An 18443-nucleotide genomic window follows, 5' to 3' on the forward strand; every position below is an offset into this window, starting at 1 on the left:
TGACATAAACCTTCTTAAATTTGATCTTACGATCATTCCTCAGATGTGCGTACATGTGATTCATAGAATGAACGTACACACAGAAAATGAGCGTACGCCTCTCTTTCAGATGTGAAATCTATAAATCGCAAATGATCTTGAACTTGCGCGCAGCCAAATGGTTTCCGTTCTCCGCATTGTAAACAACACCTAATGTCATTTACATATAAAAGATCACCAGTCATCGTCCAAATCCTAAGCGAGCTGAAAGAATATGTTAGATTTTCAAAAACCTGCAGTAAATTCACCAGGAAAAGTGTGTACATCTGCTCAGACCCTGATGTGGCATTAAGCACGTTTCCACATCAAAGACCGTTTTTATAAATATGAGCGTTGGCGTGGATTTAAGCGTACGCACACTCTAAGATCAAATCTGTGCTTATGGACGCTTTATAAATGAGGCCCCTGGTGTTTGCAAGAAGAACCTCATAGAGGAAGATTTTAGAGCCTGTAAAACCACTCCAACAGAGCATCCTTACATTTTGGTGGCCAGTCAATAATGCAAGGAGAGGACAGAATGTCTTCCTTTTCTAGCACCGCTGCCAATTTACAGCCATGACTGAGAAGATCGTGAAGCAATATAATGTAATCATTATAGGGCCTGACAGTACGGAGGTCTGCCTGAGTTAAGACACCCACTTCCCAGATTCTCTGCTGAATGCACTTTATTTGGGAAATATTTATGGGCTTTACTTTGTAGACTGGCAATTGGTTAGGTTTCGTTTCCTGCCCCTCTGGTGCCTTTCACACTCTGACAAACCCCTCCTCCATATGTGTGCGAAGTGAGGATTTGACTATGATTAGGGTAAGAATGACGGAGCGTGCGTATGTGTGGGTGCAGCGGGCCACCGTGGCTGTTGTTGTCAGAGCTGAGGGTTGTTAGCAGCTCAGTGAATGAGAAAATACCCTGCGGGCCTCACTCCCATTCCACGTCCGCCTACACCCAGACAGAGAGCAATGAGCGGACTTTATGGGATTTCACCCAACACCTCAAGTGGTTAATTACGGGATATGTAACATGACAAGTGTTTACATAGGATAAACTTCTGGAAAGGGATGTCATTGACAGCTATTGAAGAACAGGTCTTGTGTTGAATTGATAGGAATTTTATAAGATATATTTTTTTTAACTTAATATTATATATTAGCTTTTTATAGATTTTTAATGCTTTTAAAATGTCTCTAATGCTCACCATGGCTGCATTTATTTGTATTAATGTATTATTACTATTTAAAATAACTGTCTTCTATCTTGATACATTTTAAAATGGATAAATCCTGCCTTCAACAGTCATTTCTCAATGATTTGATGCTCAAGAAACATGTTTTTATTATTATTAATGTTTAAAACAGTTGTTCTGCTTAATATTGTAGTGGAAACTATGATTCCTTGATGTATATACAGTTCTAAAGAACAGCATTTATTTGCAATATAAATATTTAGTAACATAATAAATGTCTTTACGGCTACTTGTGATCAATTCAATGTGTCCTTGCTAAATAAAAGTATTCATATCCTTTAAAAAAATCTTACTGACCCCAAACCTATGAATTATATAGAGAGGGAGATTTGTGTTCTTTATTTATTCAACAGAAAGTTATTTTTTTATTAAATTTTCATATAAATAGCCATGAGACATGCAGAGTCTTATGGTTTATATTCTGAAACATACAGAATAGCTTACCGCAACAATGGTTTGCTGGTAGACCGCTGGCTGCGTAATGTCTAATTGAATAAGCACAAATGGGCTTACAACCTCTGATGCTTAATTAGTTCAGGGTACACTGTTACAAAATGAATTAATACATTTCAACAGTCAATTTAACTCGATTCCAGTGTGGTCTGACAAAAGTAGTCATGTTGTATATACAGTGGGGTCCAAAAGTCTGAGACCGTTTTTTTTCTCATTTAATGAATTGCTTTCATTACAAATTATATTGTAAGTATATCAGTTTGAGCTAAAAGTTGAAATGAAATAATAACAAAAAATAAAATGAATAACAATAATAACAATTTCAGAATGACTTTGTATTTGATTTGTCCCCCGAACAGTACTCGAGCTCCATGAACTCCTCAGGTGTGTTTGTAAAGCCCTAATGATCATGTTCACCAGCATGATTCAAGCTAGGGGTGTCGCAATATACCGGTATTGACGATAACTGTGATATTCAAAGCATGAAATATCAATATCGTGTTAATTTAGGGTGTGACGATTATACCAGTATTGGCAATAACCATGATATTTAAAATGAATAGGGCGCTTATGATATCATGACATGTAAATACTCCAGTGCCAGTACCTGGTTGAGCTCTCAGGTGGCAGTATTGCACCTTAACGCTGACGCCTGTCAAACAAGAAGAAGACGCAGCGCGCAGCTCAGAGCGGGAGAGTGACCCTGTGTTCTATTTGGAAGGGCTCATCACTATGCCCTAATCCCTTCAAAGGGCTTACCCTCCGTAGTGAGAGCTTTGAAGGGATGAAGGGGTGTATCTATTCTAAGGATTCTCTAAATATCGCGATATATCGATACCATGATATTTTTTGGCCACAATAACCGTGGTGTGAAAAATCCAATATCGTGACAGCCCTAATTCAAGCCAAAGAGCATCTTGTGCTTCAATGGAAGCAAGAACATCTGCCCTTTACAAAGGATTTCACATGATCAATGACAAATTTTCTTATTTGATTAGTGACCTAGAAATAGTTCAAAATCTTTCATGTCTTTAATTGTTTTAACATCCTAAAATGTTCTGTTTATTTCCAGGTTTAAATTAGATTTTATTTAACGAATTTAGATCTTTGTACCCTGCTTATACTCCCTCATGTGACCAGTGATGTCTTTTCTCTTTTTTTTTTTCTTTTTTTTTTTTTTTTTTTTTTCAGAATCAGAGAGGGATAAAGGAGAAGTAAGAAAAGAGAGGTGAAGTATGACTTTGTGATGCATCTCAGCGTGGGAAGTCAAATCCAGTGAGGTGTCCACCTTTCCCCCTAAACCCCTTTAGAGGCCACGCCATCCAGAGGACACTGTTTCAAGGATTCTCTCTGGACCCTGATACCCACAAGGGGGGTGTGAACAGGAAGGCCCAGAGGAAGTGGACAGTGTGGGCAGGATGTGGGAGGGACTGAGACTGCAGGTGTTCTTCTTGTGTTTAGGGGCTGCACTATGGAGCGCTGCAGCGGCAAAGATGTACAGGGGCTCAGGTCCACGGGAGCGTGGCCACCGCCGCCATCTCTCTTTGCACAGACACTGGGAGAGAGGCAAAGAGGGCCAGGTGCTTCACCGCTCCAAACGAGGATGGGTCTGGAACCAGTTCTTTGTTATTGAGGAGTACACAGGCCCAGATCCGGTCTTAGTAGGTCGGGTAGGTAGAAACAAGCAGCTTCTACATCCATTTCTTGTTGTCCTGCTCCTCGTTCTACATCTCCCTCCCTCTCTTTTTTCTCTTAAGGTTATGCTGGGAAAGAAAGTCATTGGGGTTTTCATTATAGACAGAGTCCTTGCAATATCCTCCATTTGTTCCACAAAAGCAATCAGTGGCCCACTTGATTAAAGGTTATAAATTGGATTTCCTTTTTAATAACGGTGCAGTCCCCTATGGTTCTTGCATAGGGGAAATGGACGATTTATGGGCCTGCCGGATAGTTACATGGCAAACCTGCGGCATGTTGGCCTTTAAATTCCCACCTGAACCCAACTGGAGGTTTAGACTTATTGAGTGGGGATATTCTGTGTCAGGAGTTTAATTTCATTTTAACTAGCATAATCAACATCCCTTGATTCACATCAGCTCTATACGGTACTGTATAGAGTGCAACTTATAAACATTCATACATCACGAACATGAGGATCATTCTCATTTTACAATGAAACAATGACATTAGCTCAAGAGTAATGTAGACTTGCACTTAGGAGAGGGCTGTTTCCCTATGGAATTCGCTGTCAATGCCACCAGGTTGGATATTACTATAAGATATGATGCTATCATAGGCTGCTGAAGTCCAGCCAAAAAGCTTTCTACTTCAAGTCAGCATTCTTATTTGACCTTCTCGTTGTTGTTGAAAACCTCTCACACAAACCTCTCTTTCTCTCCCCCCAGCTTCATTCGGATGTAGATTCAGGAGATGGAAACATTAAATACATCCTTTCAGGGGAGGGGGCAGGCACTATTTTTGTCATTGATGACAAAACGGGCAATATTCATGCCACAAAGACTCTGGACAGAGAAGAACAGGCCCAGTACACACTGACTGCCCAGGCTGTAGCTCGAGACACCAACAAACCCCTAGAGCCTCCCTCAGAGTTCATTGTCAAGGTGCAGGACATCAATGACAATCCTCCAGAGTTCCTTCACGGCCCTTACTATGCGCGAGTGGCTGAGATGTCCAATGTTGGTGAGTGTGAGCCTCTGGAAAAGCATATTTGTCAGCTTCTTCTCTTTCTCTATGAGCCCACGCCTGACAGCTTGTTCCTCATGAATTATTCAAAAGAGCTGAAATCTGACTCTCAGAAAGTGAGTCGGTAGTCTTGTTGCAACTGTTGTTTTGTGACTGCTGGCTTGTCTGTGCGTGTGTGTGTGTGTGTGTGCCTGCATTTGTTTGTGTGCATGTGTTTGTGTTTACTGCATTTTCTCTGTGCAATACATCACCAGTAATGCTCCCCTGTCACAGGGTAACGATCTGTTACCCCGATACCCCCCATTCACAGCTCACATAATACTACTGGGAACCTCGAAAGGCTAGTTTTGTCCAGGTCAATTCCTTATACTTTTAGACAAGTTGGTAAACATGCCGGGTAAATTGATTTTAGTAAGTAAACAGAATCAGATTTCATGGAAATTAGCAGACTGAGGCAAAACGTTGCATGCGCAAACCTGAGGCAATGAGTTGCATTGTGTAGCTTTAGACTCTGAAATACTCTTGCTGCCTTTAAAAAAGGTTACTCAAGCTCAACTTTACAACCTGAGAAATAGCCAAATTGCAGGATCTCTCTTATCTTTGCTGCCTCAATGGGAGGTATATCTGAGACTGTGAGATCTGGGCAATATCCAAATGTGTTGGATCCCTATCATGGCTGATTGGTGATGTTCTTCCTCTCCAGGTACTTCAGTAATAAAGGTCACAGCTACAGATGCAGATGACCCCACGTACGGCAACAGCGCCAGGCTGGTCTACAGCATCCTGCAGGGCCAGCCTTATTTTTCTGTGGAGCCGCAGACAGGTACAGTCATCAATAATGATATTTTCACTGGTTCAGTGTTAGTTCTATGGAGCCAGCCATGCATTCAAAAATGCATCATGTGCAATTTCAAGTCATGTTTGGCTTCAATTCAATTACCACAGTATGAGGATTGGGAATGAAGAGGGTAGTCCTTTCACGCTTCACAAGAGCACCTTAGCTTTCTCAGAGCTAAATTAACCCGTGGTCACATTAGTTCTACAATGTCCCAGTGGCAATGGAAACCACTACAGCAGTCAGAGGAGATGGAGCAGATGCTGCTAATAAACTAAAGCTGGATGTTGTTTTCGATCCTATTCTGCGTGGCTCATCTGCGTGGTACTAACAAAGCCATCATACAACTATTCCACATATATACCTTTTGGACTATGGGGGTGTCAAGAATGAGCAAAATAACTACAGATTTTTCAGCAGTATGCATTTACTGCTAATTGTAATACATTTACTTATTAAATTAGCTGATATATTGATGTATATTGATGATAATCATACAGTATATTAAGAAAAATACATTTGCTAATTAAGTAGCAAAAAATATGTACAAAAAATATTTGATATGATTTTTATCATTTTAATAAGGTGCTAGCAATGTGAAATACTAAATAAATCATTCTATGTAAATGTATGCATTTTGACAGATTAATTGAATAATTTTAAAATGACAGTCAAATCAAATAAGTACAATCATGCATCTGAATTTAACTTTTGACTTGAAAGGATTATCATAATAGCAATAATCTATAAAATTAGATTGAATGATTCCATGAATAATTAAAATGTTTGAAATGTAATTCATTGATTTCTGAGAGGGGCATCTAACTTCAAGGTTTTTCACTTAAAATTAACTAATAATAATTACTACTGTAACTAAAGTCTGTTTAGATAGAATAAATTTCACAAATGAGATGATATTTTGTGACATCTGTGAACAAAGAGCAAAAATGATTGGTCGTGAGGACATCTTACTTCATAATGTACTTGCGTCTGTAGGAATCATTCGAACAGCCCTTCCCAACATGGACAGGGAAGCCAGGCAGGAATATGATGTCGTCATCCAGGCCAAGGACATGGGTGGACACATGGGCGGTCTGTCAGGAACCACTCAGGTTAAAATCACCCTGACTGATGTCAATGACAACCCTCCTAAGTTCGCTCAGGGTGAGAAAATGTATTCTTCCAGCTGTGAATGTTCTCTCTTTCTCTGTCTTTCTTTCTTTCCCTATCTCTATCTCTATTCCATCCATCATTTTTGTCCCCCTCTATCCTTGTCAGGTTTTATTATAGTCACCGTGGCCATGCCTTGCTCTTTGGCTGGCTACACACAACATTACTCTGACCTCTGCTATGCATGCACCACGGGAGGAGAGTTTGCTTTTAGCCAGTGCACAGCTCTTTCTTCTCCACACTTCAATCCTCAAACCACATATTAACATTGACAAGGCCTGAGGGACCAAGTCAGAATTTGCTAATATGAGCTACAGATGTTAACATGAAAATATCACAACTTAATTATTCAAATGTTCTTTAAACGTTCAGCACGAGCACGATGACATCAAGTCTCTCGAGCGTGAAAGACTGGATGAAATATTTACCGTGTTTGCGTACACCGAAGAGAGTGGGAACGGCTTGTGTGAGTTTGTGCTCATGCATTGCCAATGTGACATTAAACTGCACACTAAGCACATAGATTTTATCTGTCTTTTTGTTCCAGAAATCGGGCCTATAAATCTCCTTCTAGCTTTCGCTTTTTTGTGTGCTCTGAGCCTCGGGCTCAGTAGCAAAGGGCCTTCAAGCTTTTCCCTGACTTAAGCAGAATGCAGCATGGTCCCAGCGCTCCTGCTCCTACATAAGCCCTGTTTTTGGTGCTGGTAGAAACCGTTATTCATAGACCAAAATAAACTGTACATTGCAAGGTTATTGCCCACAATGAGTAGCTTAGGCCAGCAGATCCTTAAATCTACCTCACCGATAGTTTTGAGCCAACTGCATGATGGAACTTTTCAGGAGCGAGATAGATATTTTAATGTAGACAGCAGTTTGGCTCAGAGCACAGATGAGAATCTGAGCTTCAGATATTTAATGTGGTTCTGCTCGTTTTGAAAATGCAGCTTGGTCAGTCTCTTTCAGGCACGATATTGATTCCCAGAGTTGTTTGCTATATCTGAAAAAGACTTTGACACATGACTCAGTACAAACTTAGCTCCCGAAAAACGTGTAGATGAAAATGCTCCCTTTCTTTTTCGGTCTGCCGATGGTTGAATTGAAAAAGCAGACCTCTTTGCACACCCTGGCCTTTCTTCACGAGGACTTCCTCCCCATGTGGGAGTTATTTTTGTAAATGCAGCTGAAGCCTTTGGCTCTCAGCAGACAGGGAGTGGAGCCATATGGTCCTTCTGCGAGCTCCAGCCTCAGGCAGGTGTCTGCTATAGTCTTCATACACCCACCCACATGCACGAACAGGCTCACTCGAGCACACAAATATAAATTTCACACATGCACTTGTGTTCTCACAAGCTAAGAGCTCACAGGTGTCAGGCAGCTAGTTGAAGGTAGCACCGGTATCGTGCAGTGAACAGACTCTCCATTCCCGTGTGGGCAGTGTGATCATGATTTTTCTTGCTTGTGATATTATAAATCATATTACCTTCTAGGTCCCGGGACTCACTCTTCTCCTTTACAGGTGTTTACGCCATGGCGGTCTCAGAGGACAAGGTCCCCGGGGAGGAGGTGGGCCGACTGAAGGCCAGAGATCCTGATCTAGCGGAGAACGGACTGGTGGATTATCGCATCTTGGAGGGAGACGGCATGAACCTCTTCGAGATCACAAAGGACTCAGAGACTCAGGAGGCAGTCGTCAAACTAAAAAAGGTGAAGTGTGTGAGAGTGCAAAAGCGAGTGCCAAAGAAGTGTGTGTGAATTCAACCTCTCTTTACATAAGCGAGCTTGTGAATGGAAGCAAGCACATGAGAAAGGGAGAGGTGTTCTTTTCAAATAAATTTCCTCTGAATTTCTGTCCATCCCTTAGTCTTCTTAAGGAATCGTTTGCATTATTTGCTTATCCATTGGTGTTCCTATTTGCATGGATGGTCATATATGCAAAGTTGTGTGTTCAGCTGTAGGACTACTAGGAAGCTGGAGTGATTTTTCACCATTTTCACTCTGTAATTGCAATGACATTGCCCATCCCTTCTCTATTATATCTGAGATGAGCATTGACTTTCATGGCTGCTTCTCTCTGTCCGTGTGAGGGGAGCTCATCTGGGCCGTGCTGCCCGGGTTATTCCTCCCCTGCTCTGAGGCCCTGGATTATGCAGACAATTACACAGCCACTCGGGTTAGGCTGCCGTCCGTGCCCCCACCTCCCGTGGACGAGGCAAATTCTCACATTGCCTCGAGGAGCCTGCTCACCACCAACCAGCTTTAGCCTGAGAGCCAAAGAGACCCAGTCTAAAGCTGTAACACTGCCACCTGCTGGTGATCTTTTACCCTTCACCCCACATGATCATCCACAAAATGATCGCTAGAAAGGGAAGCATATTGAAGAAAGGAAAATGTATGCAATCAAGAATTATTGCTGTCTGAGCTGTGTTATCTGGTGAAGCATCAGCATATCGAGGATGTTGTTGGTGTAAAGGAGGTTTGTATGGTGCAGGAATGATTGGAGGATTTTGTCAGCCTCGCTTGTTTTTGTTTTTTGCCACAGCAGTGCATTTTCAGATTGCCGAGAATGGTGTAAGGAGGGGATGAATCAGGCGTAAGGGTGAGAGAACAGACAATATGGCATGCCAACAACAATCAGCTTGATGCAATGCTGCTTCACTCAATAACACAATGCCTCGCTGATACACCTCTTGGGAAATCATCACCTTTTGCTCTTCAAAGCATGTTGAAAATTAAAGTCGAAATTACTGACGGAATTGCCAGGGTTTTAATCAAGTATTCTGTTTCAACTGCGGGCAGGCGACGCAGGCTGAATATTAAGAGGAGATGTAGCATTATTGCGAATATTATCTGCTTCTGATTAGGTTCAGTCGGGAGTTATTAGGTGCCAAATAAAGGATTTGGGGAACCGCTGTTGTCAGGATAAACAGAGAATAGTTTCCAACCTGTTTGAGGAAAGAACTGGGTCATACTTGTTTCCAGCTTTGGCAGCTCAATTAAAGAGATATAATAAATAAATAGATAATAATAAAATAAAAAAAAAAATAAAAACAACTTTTAACCAATCAACACACAGCTAGCCGGCATGTGTACGTGTGAGTGTGTGTTTGAGTTGATATGTACCCTTTATGTGTAATTCTCACTTGGTAATTTGTGACCGAGAGGTGTGACGGGTGAAGCAGGCTAATCAGAACACAGGCAGACGTGTGAAGACTGACTATGCAGGATGACACGGGCAGACCAAATGACTGGCTTCATTTGAGAACAGTTGTTAAATCTTGTTTCATTTGCATACACCTAAATGGCAAGAGAATTGTGCCAGTGGAGAATTGTGAAAAAGTGCAATCTGTTACTAAAATATATCTGCAAGAGTCTTGATAATTGTATGCTTTCTAATATGAGCTTCTTTGTGGATTCCCAAATGTATAACAACAGTGCCCTCTAGTCTGTTTCTTTTAAACTTTGCCTTTTGCCTTCATATATATATATATATATATATATATATATATATAATATATATATATATATATATATATATATATATATAAAATATGGTTAAATACGTTTTATTTAATTTCTGTTGATTTATTGGTAGTCTATTAATGGTTATTTATTTGCTCAAACTTAGTAATCTAATAAGTCACCTTTGGTTGTCCATCTAGTCCAGAATCAATTGACACAAAGGTCATTTTCATCTTTAGACATGTACAGTGAAAATAAAATTATTTTTGTATTGACAGCCTCCATCAAATTGAATAACCAAATTGTGTCCTGACCTCTTATTTTCAGCCTGTGGACTTTGAGACAAAGCGATCGTACACACTGAAGGTAGAAGCTTCCAATCCGCATGTGGACCCCCGTTTCATCGCTTGGGGTCCATACAAAGATACTACCATTGTGAAAATATCAGTAGAAGATGCAGACGAGCCCCCGACCTTCATGGCTCCCGGCTACAACTTTGAGGTGGAGGAGAACGCCCCAGCAGGCACTCTGGTCGGCCGTGTGCATGCCAAAGACACAGACATCATGAACAACCCCATCAGGTAGCACCTGCTTACTATAAAAAGAATCATATTACTTTTGCTTTGGCTGTTTGTTTGTTGTTGTTTTTTTTTTGTTTTTTTTGTTTTTTTTTTCAGTACAGAAGTATGATCAGTGCTTTGTGTTTGATGACAGTCAGTAAGGTTTTGTACTCTTCTGGGAATCTTGATTTATTAGACAAAATTCAAAGAGAGACTGAGAATGAAAATATATATGGAGAGAGAGAGAAAACCCCCAAAAGAAAGTTTTCACATTTAATTTTTTATTTTTTTTTCTCTTTCATCCCAGATATATGATTCCACGCTACACAGACTTGGAAGAGTTTTTCACCATTAATCACGAGGATGGAATTATTAAGACCACAAGGCCTTTAGATCGGGAAGCACAGGCTTGGCACAATATCTCTGTCAGTGCTACAGAGATTGGTAGGTCACTCATCTCTTTTCCGGGTTTTTAAATAACAGAGTAGCCTTGCATGTTTCTCATTTTTTCCCTAACCAAGCACTCCAGCTCTCCCTCCACCCTGCTCTTATGTGGTTGTAGTGTCGCCAGGCCTCCTGCTTGATTTCAGAAGAGACAGCCACAGATTACCTCTTCAAACTTCAAATGATACCCTCAGCTCAGTGAACAGAGTGTAATTGGCCATAAATGTTATATATTTATTTTTGTATGTATGTGTTTTCCTTGAGGTGCAGTTAGTGTTTGTTTCTTGTTGAATTTAAGATTTCTTTCTGATACATTTTCCTTTTCATTTCAATACTAAAAATATTCTTTTGTTATGTGGAAGATGCTTGTGTTTGAAAGCATAATATCAAGGCATTTGCTAAACCTGATGATTTCAGATATGAGCTGTGAGTGAAGCACAGTCCGGTCTTTTTCATTTGTCACTCACGTCCTTCCACTACGGTCTAACTGAAATGTATACAGCACACTGAATATAGATATAATTTGTCTTTTTGTTTATTACTGTTGTTGTTCTAGGCGGCCATCACCAAGATGCAAAAGTACGTGTCAATATCAAAGTAAAAGACGTGAATGACAACGCTCCAGAATTTGCCGCTCAAAACGAAGTGCTTGTCTGTGAGAATGTCAGCCCTGGAAAGGTAAGTAAACTAACTGTTAATACTCGAGAACAAGTTAAATATTTGTAGAGCCAATTAAATAATTATCAACTAATTAAATCATCTGTAACACTTTACAGCAAGTTTTATTAATATTAGTAAATGCATTTTTTTAATTATATTCTGTAGTATTGTTAGTTCTTTAGTTAGATATCGCATTAATGTTAACATATACACGTCTACATTATCATTCAAAAGGGGGTCAGTAAGATTTTTTAAAGACATAAATACTTTTATTCAGCAAAGACACATTAAATTGATCAAAAGTGAACATATCCAGTAAACATATCAAATCAGCATATTCAAATGATTTCTGAAGGATCACGTGACAATGAAGACTGGAGTAATTGCTGCTGAAAATAAATACAATACAATATTACTGTTTTACTGTATTTTTGATTGAACAAATGCAGGGTTGTTGCTGTTTTTTTGTGAGCGTAAGTGAAAATCTTTCTAACCCCAAACCTTTTAATTGGTAGTGTAATCTTATTGTTACCAGATACTATTTTATACTAGTTATGAAGTTTTGGCTTAGATACTGTAGCTTAATGTAATTTATTTGACTCTACATTATTTATCTGTACCTGTGAAATGTAAAATAATGTACATTTTGAAATGTCTTAAAATAGGTACATGAAACTGTTAATGAATTAGCTCATTCCTAAAAGAGGTCACAACTTCTATTAAAACTTTTAAATGAACAAAAAAAAAAAAAAGAAGATTATATTGATGTCTAAATTTAATCAATGCCGTTCACTTTCCCTTTGTCGGGCAGTTGAAAGTTTGAGTGAGTGACAGAGAAAAAAAAGAGAGAGAGAGAATGAAAGGGAGATAAAAGAGGCATACATTTATTTAAAGGCATGCCCTGATGATTTTAACCAATTTAACATGGCCTGATTTGAACTCTCTGCTCCACAGCTCATTGAGACAGTTAGTGCTACGGATAAGGACGAAATGGCCCACCGCCAGCACTTCCACTTCAGCCTGGCCCCTGAGGTCGCTAACAACCACAGTTTCTCCCTCAAGGACAACAGAGGTGAGTGACACACAAAACACCCCATAATAGAATAATTTCCACTGAAGATTTGCTTCTTTCAAGCCAAGTAAAATGCCTCAGGAAATACGCCAATTGAAACACAAAATATTTTAGTCTCTTTCCAAACCAAATGAGTTTATGCATGCGTAGGAGTGAGTGTGTGCAGTGTCGCCCAACCAACCTCGTGCTGATAATTAGGTCATGATGAGGTGGGCAAACTCAAGTCAACTTCCTCTCTTATTAATTATGGAGGCGTCACTCTCGTTTGAGCTTCTCCATCTGTGGATTGGAAATGTGGGTGAGGCCCAGCTGGTTGGCATCCGTGTTTGTATTTGCTTCTCAGGCACCCTGCTTGGTGCACCAAGAAAACCATCATCACTATACTTTAGTCTAATAGTCTTTGCCCAAACAGTTTTGAAGACCATGCTACCTACTCTAATGTGAGCCTCAATTGCTGGGAAATGAGAAGCCTGAATTTTTTTAAGTTCACTGAGGAGCACCATTGTGACTGGGTGGTGCTCAGTTTTAGGGGAATTCGCTGCTTTTATATGAACTCATTATATTGTGGCTCTAGGTAGATTACAAGCTGAATTATGTATGTTTCAAAGAAACTGTAAATCGTATTTACTTTGCTTACAAGGAGCTTTGGTGTTATTTCAGAACGCTCGGTATGACTGCTATGATATGATAATGAATCATAGTCCATATGCTAACAGACTAAACTGTTTCCCGCCTGTTGAGCTGTTGAGTTTGTAGTCGTAAAATCTAGAAGGGAATTTGCATTTTCAAGCCATGGGTTCAGAAATTTCCAGTCCTTTTTCAGAATTACTTGAGATGTTCCAGTTTTGTTTACATAAATTAAACTCAGTCATACCTCAAATGGTGGAAGCTGCTATTTATTTCATTGCAAATAAAGGACTACAACTATCTAAGGACGCGGGTTTATGTGCTTAACGAATCAAACAACTGCAGCTCCATGTAATCCATGACTTTATTTTGCTCAAAAATCGAAAAGGTTTATATTCTAAACACCCCAAGAGATCCCATGGCAAAATAGCCTTCCAGGTTGACCTACACATTGACGTCATTTCTGAACCTCTCTGTTCCAACTGACTAATTTCTGATTGTGCTATTCTTTTTGACCACCAATAGATTGAAAATATCATGAAATACAATTGAGGTGTCTGGTGCCGGTAACTCACATAATTGTTGCCTGACTGAGTGGAACATGTGTCAATTGTATTTAAAGTGCAAATGTTTACAATCACAGATCTGTTTAGGCTTTTTTTCTTGGTTAATAGAGCGAACCCATGTGAACAGAGAAGATGAGGGAGTGAAAGAGAAATGACTGTCTTTCCCATTCAGTCTGCTTTAATGAGAAAGGAGACGAGGACTTTTTAGCAGGCCATTTCAAAAGCCAACAATATTAGGGAGACAGATTAGGCTACTCAGATTGACTGGCTTTATCAGGAGCCGGAGCCTTTCAAATGGATACAGTTTTCAACAGCTTTGCCCACCCATTTATCTGAAGCTCCATTATGCTCCACTCTCTGCACAGAGGCTCTGACATGACTCCTATTATCAGACGGACACAATGAAGGCCTGCTGATTATATATGTGCTTGAACTCTAAGTATTAAGAGTATGGAATATTATCTGTTTAGTGGTAATAATAAAAAATCTGCATCGGATCATGGTTATAAATGTGTTCCTTTTACATGTTGCAAGGTTATTTTTTGTCATAAATCAAATAAACCTGGCCAGCGTATCACACGCATTCATGCTTCCTTGAGATTTCTAAGTGTAGAGCATTATCCAATAAGACAACATTGCAAACAAGGACCCAGCGGAGCTGTCTCTGCTTCAAATGTGGCAAATTGATACTTCACACAGCCCATGGTAATCGCACTGACAGAATATGATATAGAATTATAATGGATAACATTAGATTGATCGAGCCTGTCTGCAGCGTCGTGCTATATGAGCGTTCTGGCCATATCATTAACGGCCTTCCCTGACAGAGCCACTGAAGGTTGAAGAAAGTGGTGCCAGAGGGAGTGAAAATGACTGAACCCCAGGCCCCTAAATGAACTCACTCCATCTACGCCTTCAGCGTGACCTTGCACTGAGTCAGGGAAATGTGCTGGCACTGATCCATCCCTTCCAGTTGCAAATAAAACCAATACCGCTCCCTCCGCTCTAACTTTGATTACACTTCCAAAAGCTGATAAATGTTCACAATATTAAACATGAATTTAATATTGGAGGATTCACACCTCATTGACTCTCACCGGTGGCTGTGGGTAGTTCTCATGGCACCTAAACTCCAGGGAGGGGAAAACTTTGTAATTCATCTCTGCTGTGAATTTACTGAAATCTTGTAACCTCCTCATCAGCTGAACTAAACGTTTCATCAGTGTTCCTCTGCTGCTTCCACAGACAGCACTGCTAGCATCTTTGTGATCCGGAAGGGCTTCAGCCGAATGACCCAGGATGTGTACCACCTTCCCATTGAGATCAATGACAACGGCGTACCTCCGATGAGCAGCACCAATACTCTTATAATTCGTGTGTGCAGTTGTGACAGCAAAGACACCATCCTCTCCTGCAATGTGGAACCTTTCATCCTGCCAGCAGGGCTGAGCACCGGGGCTCTGATTGCCATCTTGGCCTGTATTGTTATTCTGCTGGGTGAGCTTAATTATATTTGTATAAGAATATACAAGCAACCATGTGTAAATAATAGGGGTCTAGCTGATTTTTGTCAATATTTGCATTTCACCCCAAAACGCGCATACAAATACAGAAGCTTGAAGTATTTATAGAACAGATACTTTACAGAGAAAATATTTATTTACATTGCTTGTCTCTAAAATTTAATCAAGGCTTTGTTTCCTAAAAACATTGTGAGCCTAAGTAGGTTGTAAAGACGATAATTTCCAAATGTAATACTTGAGAGACTATTGTACAGTTATAATTTTTACAATTAATTCAGCATACAATGTGACTTTAATATTTGCATATAATAACTGACTTTTATTTAAGCCAATAAATAAAAAATAATATTAATAACAATGCATAAAATAAAATATGAAAATAATAGGTAATTTGAGAAAATGCAAACGGCTATGATTGTGTAAATAGAAGAGACTGTATGAATAGATTATATTTAGGTAGCTTTTATGTTTCCATATACACACACAATAATGTTGAGTGTATTTTGGGAAATGCATGTAAAGTTTGTAACTTTGCATATTGAAAACACTCTTAAGAGGGATTCAGAATTTATTCCCGCCAAGCCATATTGAGGAACTGTAAAATTACCCTTCATCATTTCTAAAAATATATGTGCTGTCTCTAGTTATTTTGACTTGCCAAAGCTGTATTAAAACATTGCATGTAATGGGAACACTTTATCTTTGTAATGAAGAGATCATGAAGAGAGCAATTACATTTAAGAAAACAGTTTCTGATGTGATTACTTATATACAGAAGCATTAGTGAGAGATGCTGTTAGCATTGGCTTGATATTTGTTTGCATGTCTGCAGCAATCGTGGTGCTGTTTGTGGCCCTGCGGCGCCAGAAGAAGGAGCCTTTGATCGTATTTGAGGAGGAAGACATTCGGGAGAACATTATAACCTATGATGACGAGGGAGGTGGAGAGGAGGACACAGAAGCATTTGACATCGCTACCTTACAGAACCCAGATGGTGCCAATGGATTCCTGCCTCGTAAGGATATCAAGCCCGAGCTGCAGTATCCAATGCGCCCTGGCCTGAGGCCCATCGGCAACAGCGTGGATGTGGATGATTTCATCAAAACGCGGATTTCTGACGCGGACAATGACCCAACAGCGCCCCCGTATGACTCCATTCAGATCTACGGTTATGAAGGTAGAGGCTCTATCGCCGGCTCTCTCAGTTCCTTAGAGTCGGTGACCACAGATTCAGACCTGGACTACGATTACCTCCAAAGTTGGGGGCCACGCTTCAAGAAACTTGCCGATCTCTACGGCACCAAAGACTCCGCTGATGACAATTCTTAACGTTCGCTCAAATAAGTCCTTTTTCATCTTTCTCCACCCAGCCCTCCTCCACTAACTGTGTGTTTTGTGAAGTTTACTATAAGTATTCCATGAGTTTTTCACTTTATAGTAAACTTTAGCTTGTTTGTAAGTATACACACAGTATACTAGATGCTGGGAGTGTCATAGGTGCGATCACAATGTGCTATGTGGGAGCCAGAAGGGTGGACATAAAAATTTTACAAAAACAAAACAAACAAAACAAAACAAAAAAAGATAAAAGAGACACATAGACACATCTGTGGTGGACGTGTCTCTGTGGTGTGTATGAAATGAAGAAATACGTGAAATGTTGTTTAAGAACTGAAGAACATTATGTTTCACTTTTGATGTTTGTAGGTTCCCACAGGTTTGAGGTTATGGATGTGGATCACAGAGAGACATGGATTTGTTGATACTGTGAACGAGCTCACGAAGAAATAAAAAACAAAAACAGTTGCCTTATTAAGTAATCGGAGCGAACGTCAGCGAATTAAGGGGCCGTTTACACGACACTGTTTTCAACTAAAAACAGAAAACTTTTTATTAATCTTGGCCTTTCATTTACACGACAACGGCATTTTGGGGGCCAAAAAAAGCAACTTTTGAAAAAGAGTTTCAAAGTGCGAGTTTTTGAAAATGATACCATTACGCAAATGTGTGAAAACAGTGATGTCATGTGCATGTGTATTATGTGTTCAGTCTATAGGGGCATAGTTTTTCTTTACAAATAGACCTCGCCAACTACTGGCCTGGCATGCATAGTACAGCATTTTTAATTGTTTTTGCGGATCCGAGTGAGCGGGGATCGTTTTGACAACGTTGTCGTCTGTACACGAAAAACGCAAAGGAAAAAACTTTTTTGGTTTTAGTACATTGTTGTCGTGTAAACGTACCCTTAGACTTCTGTAACTTCTGTAGCGCCTCCATATTGTCTTTGGAGATATTATCCAAACAGGTCCTTTTTTTTTTATATATATGGAAGCAGATGGATGGATTTCAGCAAAAATAGACTGTTTTTTCTGTCATCTCTTATATAAAAAAAAAAAAACGTCAGCCCAGTTCCATCTACGAACAATCACAAAGAAAGACCTGTGAGCTCAAAAATCGCCTTAACTAATGGACACTCTTGCAACGCAGTGCATATTTTGTAACTTGAAAGCTATATCCTAAAGCAAGCTAAAGTCCTTATTACGTATGTACAGTACAATGTGCAAAATATGTCTCTTGAGGATCAATCTTACACCGATCAGTTTATGTAAATCTTTCTCTCTTTTTTTTCTATTATGATGATATCATTATGACTATCTTTTTCTTTTTTCTTTTTTTTTTTTTCCAGTTTTCTTCGTTTCTCATTTTCTTTAATGGCTTATGTTATTCTCCTTGGTGAGAAAATAGCAGTCTGTCCTGTCGCAGTGAGAAATGGCTAATTTCTATGTCAATTTTATGGTAACTATTTGTACAATTTTAAAAGTTCTTATTTTAGTATACATACAAATATCAGTATTTCAACATGTAAGGAAAATATTACAGCATCACACTTATATTTTATGAACATTGTAATGTTGCTTTATTATGTGCTTCAATCTAAGAAGCAAAAACTTTGAAATAAATGCTCTTTTTATAAAAAGTGATTGATGGCGGTAATAAATTTGTGTGAACAAAATCTATTAGCGCTAATCGCTGTAGCACAAATCATGATGGAAACACAAAGTTTGAATGCGTATACGTCGCATGAATTGCA

The 18443-nt window shown here is 39.5% G+C and overlaps 1 protein-coding gene across 1 annotated transcript in view; it reads left to right on the forward strand.

Annotated features, from left to right (window-relative positions):
- Positions 1–18443, forward strand: part of cdh11 (cadherin 11, type 2, OB-cadherin (osteoblast)) — a 54972-nt gene that overhangs the window by 36270 nt on the left and 259 nt on the right. Inside the window, exons 2-13 of the mRNA XM_067402082.1 lie at positions 2925–2947; positions 3044–3403; positions 4139–4433; positions 5140–5259; positions 6268–6435; positions 7958–8145; positions 10228–10481; positions 10768–10904; positions 11461–11582; positions 12519–12636; positions 15075–15326; positions 16185–18443. The exon at positions 16185–18443 is cut by the window's right edge and continues 259 nt beyond it. Of these exons, the coding sequence (XP_067258183.1) occupies positions 3152–3403; positions 4139–4433; positions 5140–5259; positions 6268–6435; positions 7958–8145; positions 10228–10481; positions 10768–10904; positions 11461–11582; positions 12519–12636; positions 15075–15326; positions 16185–16681 (2403 nt within the window). The 5' untranslated portion in view covers positions 2925–2947; positions 3044–3151 and the 3' untranslated portion in view covers positions 16682–18443. The remainder of the gene's footprint in view (positions 1–2924; positions 2948–3043; positions 3404–4138; positions 4434–5139; positions 5260–6267; positions 6436–7957; positions 8146–10227; positions 10482–10767; positions 10905–11460; positions 11583–12518; positions 12637–15074; positions 15327–16184) is intronic.

This window comes from Chanodichthys erythropterus, chromosome 11 (assembly GCF_024489055.1).
Source record: "Chanodichthys erythropterus isolate Z2021 chromosome 11, ASM2448905v1, whole genome shotgun sequence".
Taxonomy (NCBI): domain Eukaryota; kingdom Metazoa; phylum Chordata; class Actinopteri; order Cypriniformes; family Xenocyprididae; genus Chanodichthys; species Chanodichthys erythropterus.